This window comes from Rhineura floridana, chromosome 19 (assembly GCF_030035675.1).
Source record: "Rhineura floridana isolate rRhiFlo1 chromosome 19, rRhiFlo1.hap2, whole genome shotgun sequence".
NCBI classification, from domain to species: Eukaryota; Metazoa; Chordata; class Lepidosauria; order Squamata; family Rhineuridae; genus Rhineura; species Rhineura floridana.
In genome coordinates this window covers 25,912,092-25,932,034 of record NC_084498.1, presented here as the reverse complement: position 1 = coordinate 25,932,034, position 19,943 = coordinate 25,912,092, and the positions used below count along the sequence as shown (strand labels likewise).

The following is a 19,943-nucleotide window of genomic DNA, read 5'->3' as shown; positions in this document are numbered from 1 at the left end:
GTCACAGCCAGCAGCCAAGCTGAAGTGTTAGGCGCTATATTTGTCAGGTAACACATAGGTAACAAGGGAAAAACAGCACTGTGCTTATAAATAGGATGTAGATGATGTGAAAAAACAACATTCTCCATGTTTTGAAAATGTGGATCCCCCACACACACTGATATGTGACAATTCCATGAACTCCGTGCTGTCAACTAGCCAAGAGAATGAAAAGTAGGCATCTTGCACACGCCACTGAGAATCGTTCAATGGGATGCCTATTACCCCTCTCTACATGCTCTGTTAATGCTCGTTTCTTTTATTCTGCATGAGGTTAACACATTTTCTCAGCTGCAATGAATCTCATTCTGTTGCAAGATGCAATGGCAAGGTAATTTCCCCCAAGTACACCAATATCTCCCCCCCCCCCCGCCAATGAATTGATCATGCAGTGAAATATACCAGTCAGTGGAAGCCGGAAATGCTCATAGATAAATGAAGGCCTCCACCAGGAAAAAAAAGTCCAGAGAAGGCCAACTAACCCTTCTTAATTTTATTCAGGCAGCCGGAGTTGCAGAAGGAACGAACGGATCCTGACTCCCAGCAGCCCCTCCCCTTCATTCCCGCCGTTAGAAGGGTCTGGCGGAAGGTACAGCTCAGGGCATTACTACGAGCCTGAGGCTGTTCATAAAAAATAAAAAATAACACTAATATTTAAGAAGCTTCCTTATTCAGCAGCGAGATGATCTGCTGCATCGCTGTTCTCACAGGAGCACATCCCACGTTATAGATTCTGGCCACGTGCTGCTCCCCCCTATACATTTAAGCCCCCTGGACCTCCCAGAAGCCATCAAGCCACTTCGTTATAACCAGAATGCACCACAGCTTCGCTTCAGTGCAATAAGGCAATGCTTAACTCTGTCAATGCTGGGAAGACAAACGAAGTAAAAAGGGGGGGAATAAAACGAGGAAAGGAAAAGAGCAACATATAAGATGTATTTGCTGCTAAGATCCCCCCACCCCGTATGGAACCTGCGTTTGGACAGTCACATGGAACACAGGAAGGTGAGAGAAGCTTTCTGGGAAGAGCCCTGTCTCTTTAAATCCTCATAGAGGTTGCTTTAAGAACACGGGCTAGAATATGTATGCATCAAAGCTTAAACATATACAGAGAGAGAGAGAGAGAGAGAGAGAGAGAGAGCTTGGCACAGTGTTGTCCACATTTGACCAAATAAAAAAATGACCTAAGGATGAAGATCAGAAAAGTCTTCAATAATTCTCTATTCACCCCTAAGGAAATATTACACCGAAAGGTTTCTCACCCCCTCTAGCGCATGAGAATTTTGGACTTGCCCAAAACCTAAATATGCAGCTTTTTTTCTCTCTCTCCCCAGAAAATATTGACACAGCTGGAGAGAAAACGCTGAATAAAACCCAGCAGTGTGAGCTACCGTTAAGTACGCTACAGAAAGGGTGTTTGCTGCTAAACGGCAGTTTAGGGAGATTAAGAAAAATGGAGACGCTACTTCTGAATGCCTACACACACATTATTTTGTTATTCCCAGCCCTTGTTACTTTAAGAAGAAATCCTAAGGTCTGTCAATCGTAAAGATTCAGTGCTCGAATTAAGAGGAAAATGGAGAGCCCAACGCTCACCTTCTTGTCCGGGGAAAAGGTGTGTAGCTCAGTGGTAGAGCAACCACTTTACATGCAGAAGATCACAGATTCAATCCCCAACTAGGTCTGAGAGAGATCTCCTGTTTGAAACCATGGTGAGCTGCTGCCAGACAGAGCGAGATGGATAAATGGTCTGATTTAGAATAAGGCAGCCTTGTACGTCCTTTCAGCACAGCCTTCGCCAAGCTGGTGCCCTCCACCTGTTCTGGATGACAACTCCCATCAGCCTCAGCCAGCACGGGCATGTAAGCACCTCAGGGCAGGGACTTAGCTGCAAACTTGGCCTGCATTGGATCTGGTCCACCATCCAGATCCAGCTCTCCACCCCGGACCACGGCATGCAGATCAGATCTCATTAGCCTTCATAATACTGAAATGTTTCCTCCAAAAGTCAGCGGGTTCTGATGAAACTTTGTCACTAGCCAAGTATCAGCTGAGATTTCTGTTGCGCAGTGAAGAACAGGGAATCCAGAGTGTGAAATTAGGCTGGCCGCCCTGAATAGCAACAAGAGGCATCAAGTAAAAGAGCAGATCATAATGGCATCCACACAGACTTTGCTCTGTGGTTAATTAGCCACGTTCCTGCTTGTGGAAGAGCTCTGTGTATCTCTGGACTTTGGAACACTCCCCTAAACCATCCCTATCTCTCTTTTGACAGGAACGCAGGAAACGACCGCTTGTTAACATGATTTGTGGAACGTATGGGATGCATACGATGCCTTTGAAATCAATGTACCTGTTTGTTATTTATTTATTATTTATTCATCAAATTTATATCCTGCCCTTCCGCCTACAAGAACCCAGTTGGCCTGTCCCAGGTAATGGACAGCTGGGCTTGTCCATTAATTTCAGTGGGTCTTTCTGAGTAGGACTACCACTGGATACCTTAATAGGTAGGCACTCGTGATGAGCGTCTCTTCCCTCTTAGCTGAGCATCACAAGGGAGATTGCCTCTGGCGTTTGGAGCATCTCTGAAGCTCAGTATGGCATGAAAAAAGAGAACCACCCACCACATGGCAATAGAAGCAAGGTCATGATGACCACAACTTTTGTATGGAGAGCAACAAGGGGGTACAGCTGTTGCGTTCATGTCTGGCTTGCAGGCTCCCCAGAGGTATCTGGTTGGCCGTTGGGAGAAAACAGGGTGCTGGACTAGATTGGTCTTTGGTCTGATCCAGCAGGGCTGCTCTTGGGAGAGGGACAGGACACCCAGGGTACTACATTGGGTGGTGGGTACCAAATTCTGTTGCCTTGTTGTGTCATCGGAGACACAAGGTTATATCCAGTGCTAGTCCAATTCAGAGTACACCCATTAAAATCAGTAGACCTATGTTACTCGTGCCCATTAATTTCAATGAGTCTACTCTGAGCAGCTCTAGCTCTTGATACAACCCCATGTAGCTCTCTCTCACACAGAGCACAGTCTATGTAATTTCTTACAATACGTGGAATGAGATAGGCTACAGTACAATACAAAGCTCACTGAGTGGCCAGTCTTTCAAAACAGTACTTGAGGTATGCTTTTCTTAATAGCCACAGGGGACCGAGTGTCCTTGCACTCAGAGACAAAAATGGCAGATGGCTGGGCTGGTTGACACATAGCACTATGCTAAAGTATGGCTTAGAATGAATGTGGAGAGGAGATCTCGCTCCAGACAAGCCATGTGTTCAAGATAAGCCATGGTTTGGCTTAGCATTGCTCTCTTAGTTTATCAGGGAAAATATCCAAACATCACAGTAGGGTAGTGTCTTTATTAGGACCAACTGAAAGTTCAGAAGGAAGTGGGCCAGGTTTCAAATTCACTAGGAACCTTGTGAAGAGAAAGGCGGCCGTTTACCTGGCAAGATGAAAAAGCCCTCCTCTAATTCTTTCTAACGGGCTATGGGGAGCTGGGATGCTGACTTAATTGGAGATTAGTGACACTTGCTGCAAAAACATCTCAGGTTGCACCAAAGACTACAGAGATGGAAGCAACAATGCTTTTCCCTTTGTGAAAATGTTAATGGCCGTTAGAAACTGGTGGGAGATGGAAGGAAAATGGGACGTAACACGAATGGAGGAGTTAGAGAGAAGTTAAGTGGGTACTGTGGTTGAGCATGCTTTGAGAAGAAGGGAAACCGGCAGAGCATTTGCAAGTATAAAAAGGGAGTGGGTGGTGGCTGCAGCTGGGAGCCAGGGCACTAACGGGCAAGCACTGAAGGCAGACAATTCAGGGGTTGTGAAACATCACTGGGGTATATAAGGTATCGCATTCTGTTGAATCAGCTCCTAAAGTTACCTTTAAAAAATGTTTTCATCTTTCGTTTTAATTTGGATCTACTTGCTGCAACAGAAACTGTGGGTGGGGAAGGGGGGGAGAGAGGGAGAGGGGGGGATAACTAGGAAAATCCTGCCATTAATATTATTAGCAAAAGCCTGAAATTAGCCTGTGGCTCCATCTGGCTGGGCTTTTATTGGTTGTTATTAATAATAGATGTGCATATTGATGGCTTTATAATTAGCTCCCGAATGCACCTAAGATATGCTTGCAGGGAGATAGATTTCCCGGTTCTGTGCTCGCTTAATTAGCAGCTTTCTGTCTTGGTTTGCTCCCCCCCACACACACACACCCTTTGTTCCACTCTTTATCTCCACCCCTTGCCTGCAGTCTAAGCACATAAGCCTTCGTATTCCATTGCAAGACCAACAGAGCTCATGCTGACTTGTGTAGGACTGAGTTTCCAACCTTATTTCATTTACGACCCACTTCCCCAAAATAAAAGAATCAAAGGAGTGTTAGGGAGGACCCACAACAATCAAACAAGCCCACAGTAACTCTAAAATAGAAACAAAACCAGCATACCATTTCAAACTTATACTCACACTGCTCCATCAGTGCGCTGAAATGAGAACTGTTATGAAATGGATACTGGAACTCTTCTAAAGCAGCCTAAAGCTTTTGCCAGCCTGGTGCCCTCCAGATGTTTGGAGTACAACTCCCATCTGTGTTGGCTGGGGCTAATGAGAGTTGTAGTCCAAAACATCTGGAGGGCACCAGGATGGCAAAGGCTGGCTAGAGTATGAACAAATTGTGAGGGGGAATGCTGATCAGAAGCTGTGCCACCACCAAAAAGGCTCTGCTCTCTGAAACTACTAATCTGATTTCAGAGGATGAAGATGCACAGAGCAAAGTCTCCCTTGTAGACCTATCAAACATGGTCCAGAAATCCAGCTTATAAAAACTGGGGGGGGGGGAAGAAAGAAGGAAGATCCATATGGGTGGAAAGGCAGCACCCTAAACACCCCTCTTTTAAAGTAGGTTTGACAACTAAACCACACAGCCCTAGAAAGAATTATATAAAGTTAGCAATCGCTCACAGACAAAAAACGTTAGATGAGGTCTGTATATTCGTTAAAAGTTTTCACTGTACGTCCAAAAGCACCTATCATGAAATCTGTATATTTGTGTGTGCCATTCATTGAAAGCAGTCTTAATGCCACCACATCTGGGGATTAAACCCCCCATCAATATTCCCCAAAGCCACTTGTGTTTCAGGGGGATCCATATATAAGGACACGGAAAAGACAGCCTTCAGATGACTTGAAAAAGTGGTGAAAATTCTATTAGGCCTGGGCTATCAATGTTCTCCAAAAGCAACCCAAGAACCATTTTTCACACCAGGTCAACACTGTAGTCTCATCCAGGTACCACAAGCTGTTATGAATCCTCTTCTGCTGTCATTTGTTTTCAGAAGCAGGATATTAAGCCAAACAACACTGTCTGTTGTTTTCCCATGCACACTCAGCTCTTGACAACAACAAGAGCACAGGAGAGTTCATCATTCCCCTGATATTCCTCTAGAAGATGAAAGCAACCTGAAAATGGCTTCACTTGCACCAAGATATGCAGTAATAGAATTGGGTTAATCTCCCAAGTTGGTCAAATTTACTGTACTAGCTTGTTTCCTTTAACTTCTACAAACTCTGCATGAAATCCAAAATGCCATGCCATTGAAAAAGCAAACTGGGATTTCACCTAACAAATCCCACAATCTGGAGTACTTTGAATTCCATGAGAAACTAATGCAGTTGTCAGATCATCACAAGACCAAATTCCCAAAGCAAGTAGCACATCTTTCCAAGGCAACATTCTGATTAGCTTAATTTTTTTTTAAAAAAAATGTGTTAATAGCTTTTGCCTGCTATTACAGGGACCCAGCAATGCCGTAACACATTGCTTCCCCTTCCTTTCAAATGGTTTCTGTACTTTCAACTCCTACCACATATATTAATGTGATCTTTTGGGTTGTTATTCCATTCACTTCTCAGTCTCCAAGTCAGCCAAGCTCAACAGCAAATAATAAACCCAAGAAACAAAAAACAGCAAGATGCTTAGAATCATACCTTGATTTCTGCAATTTAATAAGCACCGATTAAAAAGCTAGTTTATGGCAGCCAACTTGTCCCATGGACCCTTTTATGGTCCTATAAAGCGACAGGCCTGCATTATGAAAAGTGCCCCCCTTCCCTCTCAAGGAGGCTTTGACGCAGCACTTCCAACCAGCAATATTGCATGCTGTCAGTATTGCAGTGCTTCTCTCTTCAACTAACAGAATCAATGCTGGGTTTCACAGACCCTCGCAATCCTTCCTTCTCCCATAGGAATCTGCAGGGTTTCATCCAGAGCCATACGAGTTCATGGTCGGTTTTAAAAGCAACCCAATCTAAAGGAGAGGGCAGTGGTCTGGAAGAGAGATGCTGCTGCTGCTGCTGCATGTATAGAATACATGAACTGGGAGGGGGTGGTCCCCTCTTCCCTCCTCTTCTGCAGGAAGTACCAAAATTTCCAGTGCCTGGTCTGCAAGGAAGACAGCTTTGGTCCCCCCCTAAAAAATTCCACAATGACCAGCAAGCCTTTCTTTTGGCAGAAGAACCTCCTTCCCCCAAGCCCAGACCTCTCCCCTCCACAGCTCTCCTCCTATGTTTTTCTGACCTTGCCACGTGATGGAGACCTCACTCTGGTGGGGCCGCAAGCAGAGGTGACCCATAAGGTTAAGGCACATCTCCCCCATGGATAGGTGGCAGGGAAGGGGAAAGGGACCCAAAGCTTCTTGTGCAGTCCAGCTTCACAGAGAGAAAGAGAGAGGCTAGGAACTAAGCGCTTACTCACAGAGGCACAGCCCAGGCAAAAGGGGGGGGGAGAGCTGAGATCGCCTCTACAGAAGCGATGGGGGGGAAAGAGAAAGACACGAGGGGAAATGTAGCATCACTCATGAATCCCCCTCCCTGCCAGATCTCAGGCTCCCTCCCGTCCCCCACTCCCAAGCCTGTGAAATCAAGAGTTAGATGTGCTGCTCAGCCAGAGCTTTTGCCAAAGAATCCTTAAAAGCAGTCAGAGTTGCAAAAATTTAGTTGCCTTCCTTCCTCCCCCCCCCCACAGCTTTCCACTTTGTGTGTTGTCATCTCTGAAATAATATATGGATCAGCTGAGAGCCCTGAGAAATATTGCAGGAGATGCTGCTGCACGTCTCCAGAACCTGGGTCAATCTTTGATGCTCATCACAGCCATGGAGTCCAATCCCCCCCACATGCCTTTGTCGCTTCCCCTCTGCTCCACCCTTAGGTGCGACTGCCATACACCAGACTGAGAACAGGCTAAGGAGCAGAGCTTGTGTTTGGAATGGGGGGGGAAGACCCCTCTCCCCTCTTGCTCTGCTCCCCCAAGATGGCTTTGCCAGTCCAGCAATGGGGGGAGCCACACTCCACGATCTCCCCACACATATACTACTCACCCCCAGCCAGCTACAGAGACAAAGGGAAACTCTTCACAAAAAGCAGCTGTGGTTCAGTCTTCAGGCTGCAACTCTGGTTCTTCTCTTTCCCACCCCAGTTCTTTTGTTGTCAGCCCCTCCCCCTTGCCTTGCTCACCGAGAAATCCAGGCAAAAAAAAAGGGCAAGGCAAGCTAATCTCTGGAAGGGGATCTGCAAGGAGCTCTCATCAATCACCACCCAGGACAGCAGTTGCAGCAGTTCCTGCCGCTGCTGCTCCCACCTCCGCTCTGATCAGCACCACGGACAGCCGCCAGATGGGTCTCCCCAAAAGCCATCCGCATGCACTGAAGGAGAAGGAGAGGAGACTTATTGGGCAGTCATGTGTTCTACTGGGAGCTAAGCAGCCCCACCCACTCCCATTTCTCCCTCCTGGTTCTTGAAACACCACCACTCTCTGACACAAATCTGGAGTGTGAGAAACTGCTCAATGGGGCTGTTATTTTAATCTTTCTTCTTCCCTGTTCTCTGAGGCCAGAAATTGAAGGGTTAAAACTGACCAGTTAAACCTGATGATCTTTTTAATGCACTGAAATCAGTGCAAGTGGACTTTTTCAACGAGCCATCGCTGTGACTACTTTTCACGTGGCTAATTTCAGGCTGAGGCATAATACATCCTCAATTTAACAAGTTCTGTTATGACTTTTTTTTCCAGAGTAGCACAAGTTACCATTCGGACACACATCAAGGTATTCATGAGACCATTTCAATTGACATGCGCACACAAATCTATTGAAAACACCAACCTGTATTGATGAAATGCCTGGATATGACCTTCCAAATGGAGCCTTTATAATACTAAAATGAGAGTTGCCAGAGAAAGCAATGGAAGATTTCTCGTGTATTTGCACCAAATTATACCCTAGTTTGGCCTACTATACTCAGGTGGCATATAAATGCGTCACTGAATTGACATCCATTTTACTAAGTGCTCTCCCCACTGCTGGAAAGGAGCAGAGCATTTTCAGTGCAAACTAAACTTCATTTTTGCCTAACAGAACAAACAAGACAAATATGAGCAGAGTGTAGGTCAATATTTGTCACAGTCAAAAGGCCAGAAATAAAATACCAGCATAGTGCAAACTGGATGAGGCTAAGCTGTGTACTTCCTATCGGAAATTTGCAATTTGATGACATCTCTGGGATGGTGGCATGCAACAAGGATGAGACTGGAGTGTTGCACAGTAGCCCAGAAACTGAAGCATGAACCAAGAGCTCCCCAGTTTAAATTTATCCTCTGCCACAGCATGGCCAAAGGTCAGGGACGATGGGAGTCCAACAAGATCTGGAGGGCACCACACATCTGCTAGCCCTGACCTAAAGCAACTTATTAGCCATTATTGGAACACCTATTGCTCATCAAAACCCTCAATAAATAATTTGATATGAAATGCTAATATAAAGCCTATGTCCAGCAACACAATTCAAACACAGGATAGTTCTCTCTCCCTCTCTCACGCATGCTATAAAGATATTATTGAATTATTTGCAAAGGCAGGTTAAAATAAAGAGCCCGGAAGTTATAGTATATATAACTTTTGCTAAATTAGGAAATCAGCACTGGAAGAGTAAAAACTCTTCTTGATTAAGGTCAGGCTACTCTGAATGTGGAAAAACTGATGTAACTAAATTAGCCATTTTGGTCTGAATCAAAAGGTTAGGAAGTCCTGCAATATATTAATATTATTTAGTCTACTGCTGTTTATTTAGTAGAGAGAAGGGAAATAAGAGTCCATCTCCCTCCTGAACTTTTAAAAATGTATCTGTTTCTGGCATAGTAGAGGCTGTTCTAGAGCAGGGGTGAACAGAAGGTAGTAGATCTCTGAATGATCTGTAGTAGATTGGCAAGGATCTCCTACTCCCAACTGTTTAACAGCAGCAGCAACAAAAACATTTTTTTCCAATGTATAATCTGCAACATGTTCATGACACAATAACAGTGCCCTAGTGATGATTTATTTATTTAACAAAATTCACATATCGCTCGAATGTAAGTAAAGTAAAGTAAAATTTAATTTTTGTGTCGCCTATCTGGCCGAAGCCACTCTAGGCGACGTACACATTGAAACTGATAAAATACAATATAAATACAGAATAAAATACAATGCAGTCAACCATAACCATTTTAAAAGCAGCAGTATAGAACAATGTAGGGCAATCAATAAACAATTTAAAACAACCATAGAAAAATTAGCCCACCCCGGGGATCCCGAAGGCCTGTCCAAAGAGCCAGGTTTTTAAGGCTCGGCGAAATGTATCCAGGGAAGGGGCATGGCGGAGATCGAACGGGAGGGAGTTCCAGAGATTATTTGTAAAGATCATTTGTTCCGCTTTATTAGTTGTTCTGTGATGCTTTCCCAATTCTGCCACATTATTGCTGCCTGGAGATGCTATAATGAAAAATTATGGGATTTCAACAGGAAGTTCCAGGACGTGCACTGACTGGAAACAAAGCAGTATGACTGCCCCAACACTTTTGCAGGTACGAAGGGTATAGAAAGCAGACTCGCATGTGACCACCCTGTTGCACAAATCATGAATGCACAGTGAAAAGGACATGTGGAGGGCCCCAAAATTAGGCTGCTGAAATGAAAACATCCAGGAATGGAATCTTGTACAAAAGGACTGTGACCAGCTTGATGCTGAAAACAAATTTCTACACTCAAAATGTGCTCAGGTGAACCCTGCTCTTTAATTCTAAATATCTCTTTCTCACCTAGCGCTGGTTGGGAGATCGACGATTGGGAGGTTCTAGTGTTAAAAAAAAGAGTTGATCAAACAAACGCACCCTTGACCTTAATTATAAAGACAGCAGTTACAGATTCACCATGAAACACCCAAGGATTTATCCAAGAGACTATTTTGTTAACATCCTTCCTGCTGAGATCTCTCGGCAGGGCATTTGTGTCTTCTCCATCTCTATTAGTGATGGTTTCTTGATTAAGAGACAATGATGCATGGAACATTCACTGAAGTTGCTGCATTTTAAACAGCAAGAAGTCCTTTGATGGGCTATTCTGAAGAGACAAATAAAAGTATACAAATGTGCTCTAGATGTCTAGGGAGCTGCAATCTGCAAATGATATATTTTAAAATAATGACACCGAAGCCAAGGCCTTGGCAGGATCACAGTCAAGGCAGGGCAAGTCACAAATGGAAAGAGCAGTGCAATGATTTAGAAAGATGAGCATAGGAGAGCACACAGAAGCATCGACAACGTGAAAGAAAAATATGGGCGGCCAACCATCACTGGCCATCGTACAGAGGTTCCATAGCTCAGCTGGTAGCTCATCTGCTTTGCATGCAGAAGACCCAGTATTCGATCTTCAGGTAGGGCTGAAAGAGTTTCCTGCCTGAAACCCTGGAGAGCTGCTGCCAGTCAATGTAGACAATACCAAGCTAAATGGACTAATGGTCTGACTCAATGTAAAGCAGCTTCCTATGTCTTAAGAGAAGGGCCATAGGTCAGTGGTAGGACATCTGCTATGCATGCAGAAAGCCCCAGGTTCAATCCCTGGCATCTCCAGGTAGGGCTGGGAATGCCCCCTGCCTGAAGCCCTGGAGAGCTGCTGCCAGCCAGTGTAGACCAGGGACGGGAAACTTTTTCAGACGGAGAGCCACCATCCTTTCTGGGCAACCTTCCGAGGGCCACATGCCAACAGCAGGTGGAGCAACAAATGTAAACTCTTCAGTTAAGAGCAGGAGTATAAACCCCTCTCTAGCCAGGCAAGCGGGAGGCGTTATCAGAGTTCAAGGGCACATGCCGGCCCAACAGAAACACTCAAGAAAGATGCAAACCGGAGCTGGTAAGCGGCATAGCCTGGGGAGATGGTGTGTCATGGAGGAGAATCCCAAGGGCCAGACAGAGACATTTGGCCCCCGGGCCAGAGAGTTCCCACCCCTAAGGTAGGCAATACTTAGGTGGGACTGCCTTCAAGTGGATTCCAACTCATGGCGACCCTACGAGTAGGGTTTTCATGGTAAGTGGCATTCAGAGGGGGTTTACCATTGCCTTCCTCTGAGGTTGAGAGGCAGTGACTGGCTCAAGGTCACCCAATGAGCTGCATGTCGAACCCCGGTCTCCCAGGTCGTAGTCCAACACCTTAACCACTACACCACACTGGCTCTCTAACACTTAGGTAGTTGGACCAATTATCTTACTTAAGACAAGGTTCCTTGGAAGGGCCATGGTGCAGCAGTAGGACACCTGCTTTGCATGCAGAAGGCCCCAAATTCAATCCCCAATGGCACCTCCAGGGAGGGCTGGGAACGGCCTCTGCCTGAAACCCCTGTAGAGCCACTGCCAGGCGGCGTACGGCAACACTGAGCCAGATGGCCCAGAGAGAGACTTAGGGACCCATACTTACCCCTCAGAACCCTGGTTTTGTTTTAGTGCTAGAAGCATCCACGCCCCCCTTTGTTCCTGTGTGGCAAGATCTTGCCACATAACTCAATAAGGAGCTGCCTTGGTCAGCAGTTTATACTCCCATCAACACCCAGCAGGGTGATTTTTTATTGCTACACTGCTCTTGCTCGCTCGCTCGTGTCACCCCCTTCCAGCTCTCCTTGGCTGTGAATATGAATTAAGTTTATAGCAAGTGGGCTTGTGGGGAAGCGAGGGGGGTGCCATTGCTGCCTTTGTTCAAAATAGATTATTCCAAGACGACCCATACAAGGACTCCATATTCTAAACGGGATCTAGATCCACTTGATAGGCGCTTTTAATTTTAATACAGCTCTTATGACGCTGCAATGAAACTGAATTCTGTGCAGGAAGAGGCACGGAGAAGATATATTGCCACTTATGACACTGCAATGAAACTGAATTCTGTGCAGGAAGAGGCACGGAGAAGATATACCGCCACCTGGTAGTGGCTTGAGAAGTTTGGCAAAGATTTGGGACAGGGCAAGAAACAAGGCAGCTGTGTGTGTGTGTTTGTGTATCTATGTGTGTGTCTGTGTGCGTGTGTGTGGGGAGAGAGAGGGAGAGGGAGAGTGTAGTATGGCCCTGGCCCAGCCTCCCAAAAAAGGCAGCCTACTCTCTCTCTCTCTGCAAGAGGAGGAGCTGCTGTCAGAGTAGTCTTCAATGCTAGTCTTACTCAGAGTAGATACATTGCTGTTTATGGGCATGACTAACTTGGGTTCATTAATTTCAATGTGTCTACTCCAAGTAGGACTTAGCTGAATACAACCCTGGGCCTTTATTCCTGCTGTTTCTTGATGTTTGGGGGGGCCAGGAGAGTGGGTGTATTTGGGATATATAGATAAATGCACACTATGCCCAGAAACTGCATTTCTTTCATTATCCTGAAACATTCCCTCCCCCCCCAAAAAATGGCTGCAACCCAACTAGTCCAAATAGACTTTTAAAAAGTCATTCTTACCTCCTCCAGCAGCCACAGCTGTGTTGGCACAATTATGCAACTCGAATAGGTGGGGGCACTCCTGGCATTATACTCAATACGAAAATGTAAAAGGTATTCCCGCCCCCCCGGCTCCCCAAAAAGTAAGAGCCCCTTCAAATAAGATCGCCTCCTCTGTGAATCAAAGCTGCTCAGACAGGAGCCTGGCTTAAAACAACTTCTTCAGATGTTACTGAAAATTCACATGAGAAGAAACGAGGAGCATTTCCAAATCCTAACGAGATGTTCTCTCACACAAAAAGAAGTCAGGAGGCCTGAACTAGGCGCCTCAGCCTCTTGGACCTCCATAGTAACCCTACTCCAACAGGTTTAGCCAATAAATGGAAGGTATGTATTAGCTAATGCTCCTAAGAATGCCCCGCTTGGCTTCTCAGTCAGCAGAGCTACCAGGCAGCTTAGGGTGCAACTTCCATCTTACACAGCCTCCCTCCTCGCTCACCAGGAACCACTACAAATGGCCATGCTGGCTGGGGCTGATGGGAACTGCCATCCGAAACACCTGGAGGGCACCAGGTTGGGGAAGGCTGCCTTGGAGACTAATAGCAACTTAATCTGAACACATGTAACATGTAAATGTATGTTCTGCCTTTCCTCCCAGAAGGAGCACAGGGCAGCAAACAAACAACAAAACACTAAAAACATCTGTAAAACATATTAAAAACGAAACATCTATTTAAAAAATAATAAAAACACAAAACATCTTAAAAATGAAAACATATTTTAAAAAACCTTTTTAAAAAGCAACTTAAAAAAACCCCTTAAAATGCAATTCCAGCACAGATGCAGACTGAGATAAGGTCTCTACTTAAAAGGCTTGTTGAAAGACGAAGGTCTTCAATAGGTGCCGAAAAAATGACAGAGATGTCTGTCTCATATTTAAGGGGAGGGAATTCCAGAAGGTTGGTGCCACAACGCTAAAGGTCTGCTTCCTATGTTGTATGGAACAAACGTCCTGAGAAGACGGTATCTGCAGGAGGCCCTCACTTGCAGAGCACAGTGATCGACTGGGGATATAAGGGGTAAGATGGTCTTTCAGGTATCCTGGTCCCAAACTGCATAGGGCTTTATTCACAAGTCTCTGTATCCAATATCCCTACACACACACCCAAGAAAAGACAAATGCAAGTGCACCATCTTGTGGCCACCAACATAGCGTTTCCGGTCATGGCCATTTTAAAAAACTAAAATTAAAAAATGAACAAAACGCAGACTTCTAGGTTTCCATCTGGCCCTTGGGACTCTTCCCCGGCCACGCCCATCACTTGAGGCACACCAGCCGAGCTCCACCCACTCAAGTGATTTTTCCTGGTTGGAATGTGTCCATGTACTGCGATAATGCTTCTTCCATCTCTGGATGGAGAGACACAGGGAGAGCGTAGAAACCTCTGCCTTCTGAGTGGCTGGAATGTGGTCAACTGCACAAAGGTAAGAGTCAGATCCACTGCCTCGCCCACGTTTACCCCTGGCCCCACCCACCACTAGCATGCGGCCGCCGGCAGGTCCCCCGCGAGGGAATGGGACCCTTGGGCTGAAGAGCTTCCCCACCCCTGATTTAAGATATTACTGGTCAGGGTTGCCAGGAAGCTAGCCATACCAACTCTATGATCTAAAGAAAAAAATGGAAATGCGTGACTTTGAATTAAATATCTGTCAGGCTTTGTCTGGCACCAGCTTGGAAGAAGGCTGCTATTCTTAAGCATAAAGGATGCTTGGAAAGGATTTGGCAAACAACTTGAAGTGACAAAACTGAGCTATATACGGACTAGGGAAGAGGGGAAGTTTGTTAAGCTTTGCCTGTTGTTGACAGTAAAAGGTAAAGGTGTCCCAGCACTTATAGTGCGAGTCATTTCCGACTCTTAGGGTGACGTCTTGCGACGTTTACAAGGCAGACCGTATATATGGGGTGGGATTGCCAGTTCCGTCCCCAGCCTTTCTTTACCCCCCAGCTATGCCGGGTACTTATTTTACCGACCACAGATGGATGGAAGGCTGAGTGGACCTCGACCCCTTTTACCTTTTGAGACAGCAGTGATGGATAAATTAACAGAGCTAGTAGAAAGAAGGGTGAACTGGAACCAAAGACTTTGCGGAAAGATGGAATTGTTTTAGGGTCTTTTGGAATTCCCAGCATGGCAATGTAAGACTGGAAAGATATTTATTATGTGACTGCTTGATTAAGATGTAATGTATTTGTCTGATGTGACTGCTCGATGAAGATCCTTTTTTACCTTATGTACAAGATCTGAACAGGGTGGTTTGTAACAGATACTATTGGAGGTCGCTGATTCATAGGGTCACCATAAGTTGTAACCAACTTGAAGGCATACGACAACAAAATGCATGTAATATACACTAAATAAGAAGTTTTTAAAAAACACCCCCCACCACTATGTAAGGCCAATTTCCTATGTCTGAATCACAAGCCCCTATGCCATGTAACTATATTCTTAAACTCAGGCTTATCAGCTCAATAAGTGGCAAGAAAACAGGGAGTTCAGGAATAAAGTGCAATGCTGACACTGGGTTCTCTAAGTCAACCTCCCTACAACCTTTCAGATCTATTTGTGACAGTCATAAGGGCTAGAAGCTTCTGACACCTTTTAAAAATTAATGGAAAGGCTCTAAACAGTGCAAAAATCTGCAAAATTAGCATGACACTAGGGCAATATCGTAATCTATTTAACTATGGACTTTATTTTTGTATTATTAAGATGTATTAATCACTTGTTACCCGAAGGTCTTCAAGTGACTTACGACACTGTAAAGCTTAGCAATTTGCAAGTGAGTGTTCAGACTGCTTCATATCCATTATGTTCTCATCTTTTTTTTAAAAAAAAAAATAGTAAATAAAAATAAACTGACCAACAATCCTGTAAGGCAGGTCAGTATTCTTATCTCCAGTAGTGCAGATGGGGGTTCAAGGCTGAGAGGAAGAATGTGGGTTGCCTAAGGGATTTTATGGCAGAGGCAAGATTAAACTGGGGGCTTCCAGATTCATATCTCAATAGCTAAGCTACAACCAGCTTTGACACACTATGTAAAATGCAGCCTTGTGTTGTGAATACAGGCCTCTCTTCTCTTCTGCATAACCCCCCCCTGCGCAAAAAAGCAGTGCATCTTAATGCCTGACACAGTAATTCTGAAAACAAAACTGCTTCAGATTAAACATTCGCAGAGACTTCCAAATGTTGTGGATTCCAGACCCCATCATTCCCAGCCAGCAAGACCAACGTTCAGGAACGATAGGGGTTACAGCCCACTACTTCTGGAAGGCAGCACGTTGGCTACTCCTGCGTTAACCCTATAGTTAAAAGAATGCATGCTTAAAATTCGAGGGGGGAAATTCTACAGGATCAGAAGGTTTCCTAGAAAATGAGATGGGGGAGGGAACCCCCAGTTAAAGTAGCTGCCACAAGGAGCACCCAAGAACACAACACACGCAGAGCCATAAGGAAGAAATGCTTCAAAGCACAGTAAAATCACACATAAAAAACCTGGGACAAAAGTCCTATCACCCACAGGCAAGACACACACACACACACAGAGGACTGGGAGAATGACACATATCACGTTGGAAATTGTGGCACTGCCAGGATTCTAACTTACAAGGGCCTGTCCAGGTGGCATCTCGCACCGCTAAAGGCACAGAAGATCTTTTCACCTGTGCCCTTGAACAAATGTTCCAAGGAGCATGGGGGAAGTTTAATCTCTCGTTAACACACAGTGCATTTGGAGAAAAATGTTTCAAGGGCATAAAATGCATCAATAGCCAGCAGACATAACGTAATCCTCAAATACTGCTGCTGTTGCGACATTACACAAGGACTAGATTTCCCACAGGCTCTTCTGCTGGCAGAGAACTAACTGATAAAAGGCAGCATTAAAAAAACAGTGTAAATGAACTGTGAAGCCAATGCTTAAAGAGCTTTACTTGTATTGGTTTTCATCTGTTTCTCTTGTTACTTTATTATTTACAGGGTTTATATGTCTCGTTAGACTGTGTATTTTATTCATTGTTCAATGAACCAGGCTATGGTCTGAAGGCACATGAGGCCAGCACTCCTGCTGAAGCTAAGCAGGGTCAGTTGTGGTCAGTGCCTGGATGGGAGACCACGTGGGAACCACATGTCAGCCGCCTTGGGTTTCTATCATGAAAAAAAGGCAGGGTAGAAATGTAATAAATAAATATACTGGTGTTTTATATATATAAAAAAAACACCTAAAATTAAAGGTCTTGCAGTGCCACACTGAAAACCAACCCAGGTCCTTGCACAAGTGGCAGCAACTCTGCATGTTCCCTTCTACCACACTGCCAAGAGCCACCACTTCCTACTGCAGGGGCTGCCAACGTGGCACCCCTGGGCACACATGTGCCCTTCTAGAGGCTTTCCTTGGCCTGTGCAGGGTCCCTTCCCCTAGGCTCAAAAGAAGCACTCTCTTGCCACCAACAGAATAGGTTGCAGGGTGTGCTTTGTTGAGAGTTGCATGTGGCACCCAAGACAGTTCCTCCAGACTGTAAATGTGCCCCTAATTGTTGTTGATCCCTGACCTAGTGGTAAAATGCAAAGCCATTGTGTGGCGGGGTATATGCCCAGTGGTGATGTGGAACATTGGCCCATGGGTCAGACGTGACACCTGAGGTATAACGTAGAAGCACTTGGTAAGCAAAATTTCTCGGCTTCAGAAACCCTAGAAGGTGATCCGAAAAAAAAGTTGCTAGCCGGGGAGAGAACAGCGTTTCAAGTCTTTTGCCTCATAGAATGCCTGAGCTACAACCCTTCCCCAACTCTCCAGCCACGTACCAGAGCTCACCAAATGCTGCCCTATTTTTCTAGTTTCAGGTTGACAGTGTGGTTTGCCAAGCCTCTGGTGGGCCATGATACACGGCTGGTCACCAGTGCTTGGCATGGAGAGAATGACACAACATGCCCGGGCTTTAACTAACAGCTTGCATCTGACCGGAAAGGAAATGTTCATTGCACGACGTAGCTTTATACGCCACACCTGAAGTCTGATAAGGTCTGCAACGGTCACCCATCTGAAGACTTGTCAGAGAAAACCAATAATCTATGTTAATTTCCTAGCCTGGAAAGCCTCCTTCATTCTATCTCAGCCAAACGTAACATTAGCATCCCTATCACTCAGAACAGTGACAAGACCTTTATGCTACCCTAAGTTTGCACATTTGTGTCAAAGGTAGTAACATTTAAAATAACGAGATTTTGTTCAGTGAAACATATAACAGATTTTGGGTTTAAATCAAGATGTAAAGGGGGCTGAGGAGTTCTAGGCTTTTAAATGCTGAAGTTCTGCTTCTGACGTCCCTTGGGTCCAGCTCACAGCTGCGTGAAAAGCTACTTGCTGTGCTGACTCATGCTGAATTATCCAAATTCGTAGGAGACGGGTGAGCAGGCATGCAAGTCCCCTCCCTCCTGCTGGAGAACCTTCAGCAGCCTTGCGTAACTAAACCATGCAAGTTCAGCACCCACCCTAAGATTAGAATCCCCCCTCCCAAGGATTATTATCATTTTAGGTCTATGATCCAAGATTATGGATTTCATTTAACTTAGGACTCATTTTAACGTTTCACTCCTCAAAGAATGCTGCTGCACAATCCTTCCTTGCATATCAAGTTTACCAGCATTTTCTTCTGCCACTTTTTTGGGGGAGGGGGGCTTTTGCTGCAGCAGCAGCAGCAGGAGGAGGAGCCTACCAAAAAAAGAAATCCTTTCCACCGAGCACCAACTCTACCTGACTGGTTGTTCCTCATACGAATGGCTTTAGCCTTGGCCAGCTCCAAAGCAGTGACCCACCGCTGTCGCTCCACTTCTGAGTGGGCCTTTAGGTGATATGCCCTTCCCCCGTTGGAAAGCACAATGTTACAGGAGTCCTCCGTATCGATGTGAGCCGTTGACAAGTTGATGGTTCCCCGACAGGTGTGAGCCATTTCAGCTTGAGTCCTGCAAATAGTAGTAACAAGGAAGGAGCGTTAAGAGCCTTGGCTGTTATGTTCTTAGTGATGCTAGCAAGAAAAAACCTCTCCCCTGCCAGTGTGGTGTGCAGTTACTAGAGAGGGCCTTCTTAGTAGTGGTGCCCAGCTCTGAAATGCTCCCCACAAGAGGCTCCAGTGTTTTTCCAGAATTGGACAAATATATATATATATATATATTATATTTTCCCAGGCTTTTTAATGTTGTAGCATACTGCCCTGTTTAATCTCTATGCAAGACTTGTTGTTCTTAGTTCATTTTAGCATACTAGTTATTTTAAGGTTTTATGGTTTTATTTTAAGTTACCCTGTTAACGTATTTGAAAGGTGGGAGAGGTATAAATCTGAATAAAGAGAACAGTCACAGCTCACAATGCTGCCAACACAGATCTCAGTGCTTCGTAAGCCACACGTGTCTAGCCCAGGACTTTGCTTGGAAATCAGTCTTTTACAAATTACTTCCAGGCATATGCACATTCCCAGAAGATAACTTCACCACCAGAAATCAACAAGCCAAATTGGCCGATCTGCATTCCAGAGTGCATTAAAGTTAACATTCCTGCTCCTTGCTCAAGACAAGCCTTTTTTTAAAAAGAGAATTAAAAAAAAAAAAGAATGATGACTTCAAATGATTGCATGGAAATCTACTTTTTCCCTCCCTGGAAGCAGATGCTCAAGAGAGTGCTCCTAGCAGATGCTTCCCTGTCTACTGCTATGCACAGAGCCATAAAGGTGCCCTTCAGCAGCAAATGCCCCAGTATTTCGACAGATTTTCCTATTCAGTGCTAGCATCTAAGCAATTGCATAACAAAAAGACAGGGGCAGGTTTCCAGTCTCAAATTTAAGATAATCCTCAAGAAGCACGTATTGGTGGTGGAAACCAGCACTGTCCTGGATTCCAATGCACATACACACACATGCGCCCTTGAAAATAAAGATAGAACTCAATGCCTACCTTCTACCATATTTGCTGGTATTAACAATCAAGAGGATATTAGCATGGAGGCACCTAAATAAGGAATTAAGAAACAAATGTTTCCCCAAAACACACAAGGAATGCTGTTTT

At 45.1% G+C, this 19,943-nt stretch overlaps 1 protein-coding gene across 3 annotated transcripts in view; it reads right to left on the bottom strand.

Annotated features, from left to right (window-relative positions):
• OSBP2 (oxysterol binding protein 2) overlaps positions 1–19,943 on the bottom strand; it is an 89,566-nt gene that overhangs the window by 50,021 nt on the left and 19,602 nt on the right. For 2 of the 3 annotated variants that reach the window (XM_061602644.1, XM_061602646.1), the window contains exon 2: positions 18,640–18,848. In XM_061602644.1, the coding sequence (XP_061458628.1) occupies positions 18,640–18,848 (209 nt within the window). Of the gene's footprint in view, positions 1–18,639; positions 18,849–19,832; positions 19,887–19,943 lie in introns of all 3 variants that reach the window. The other variant, XM_061602643.1, reaches the window with a different exon arrangement.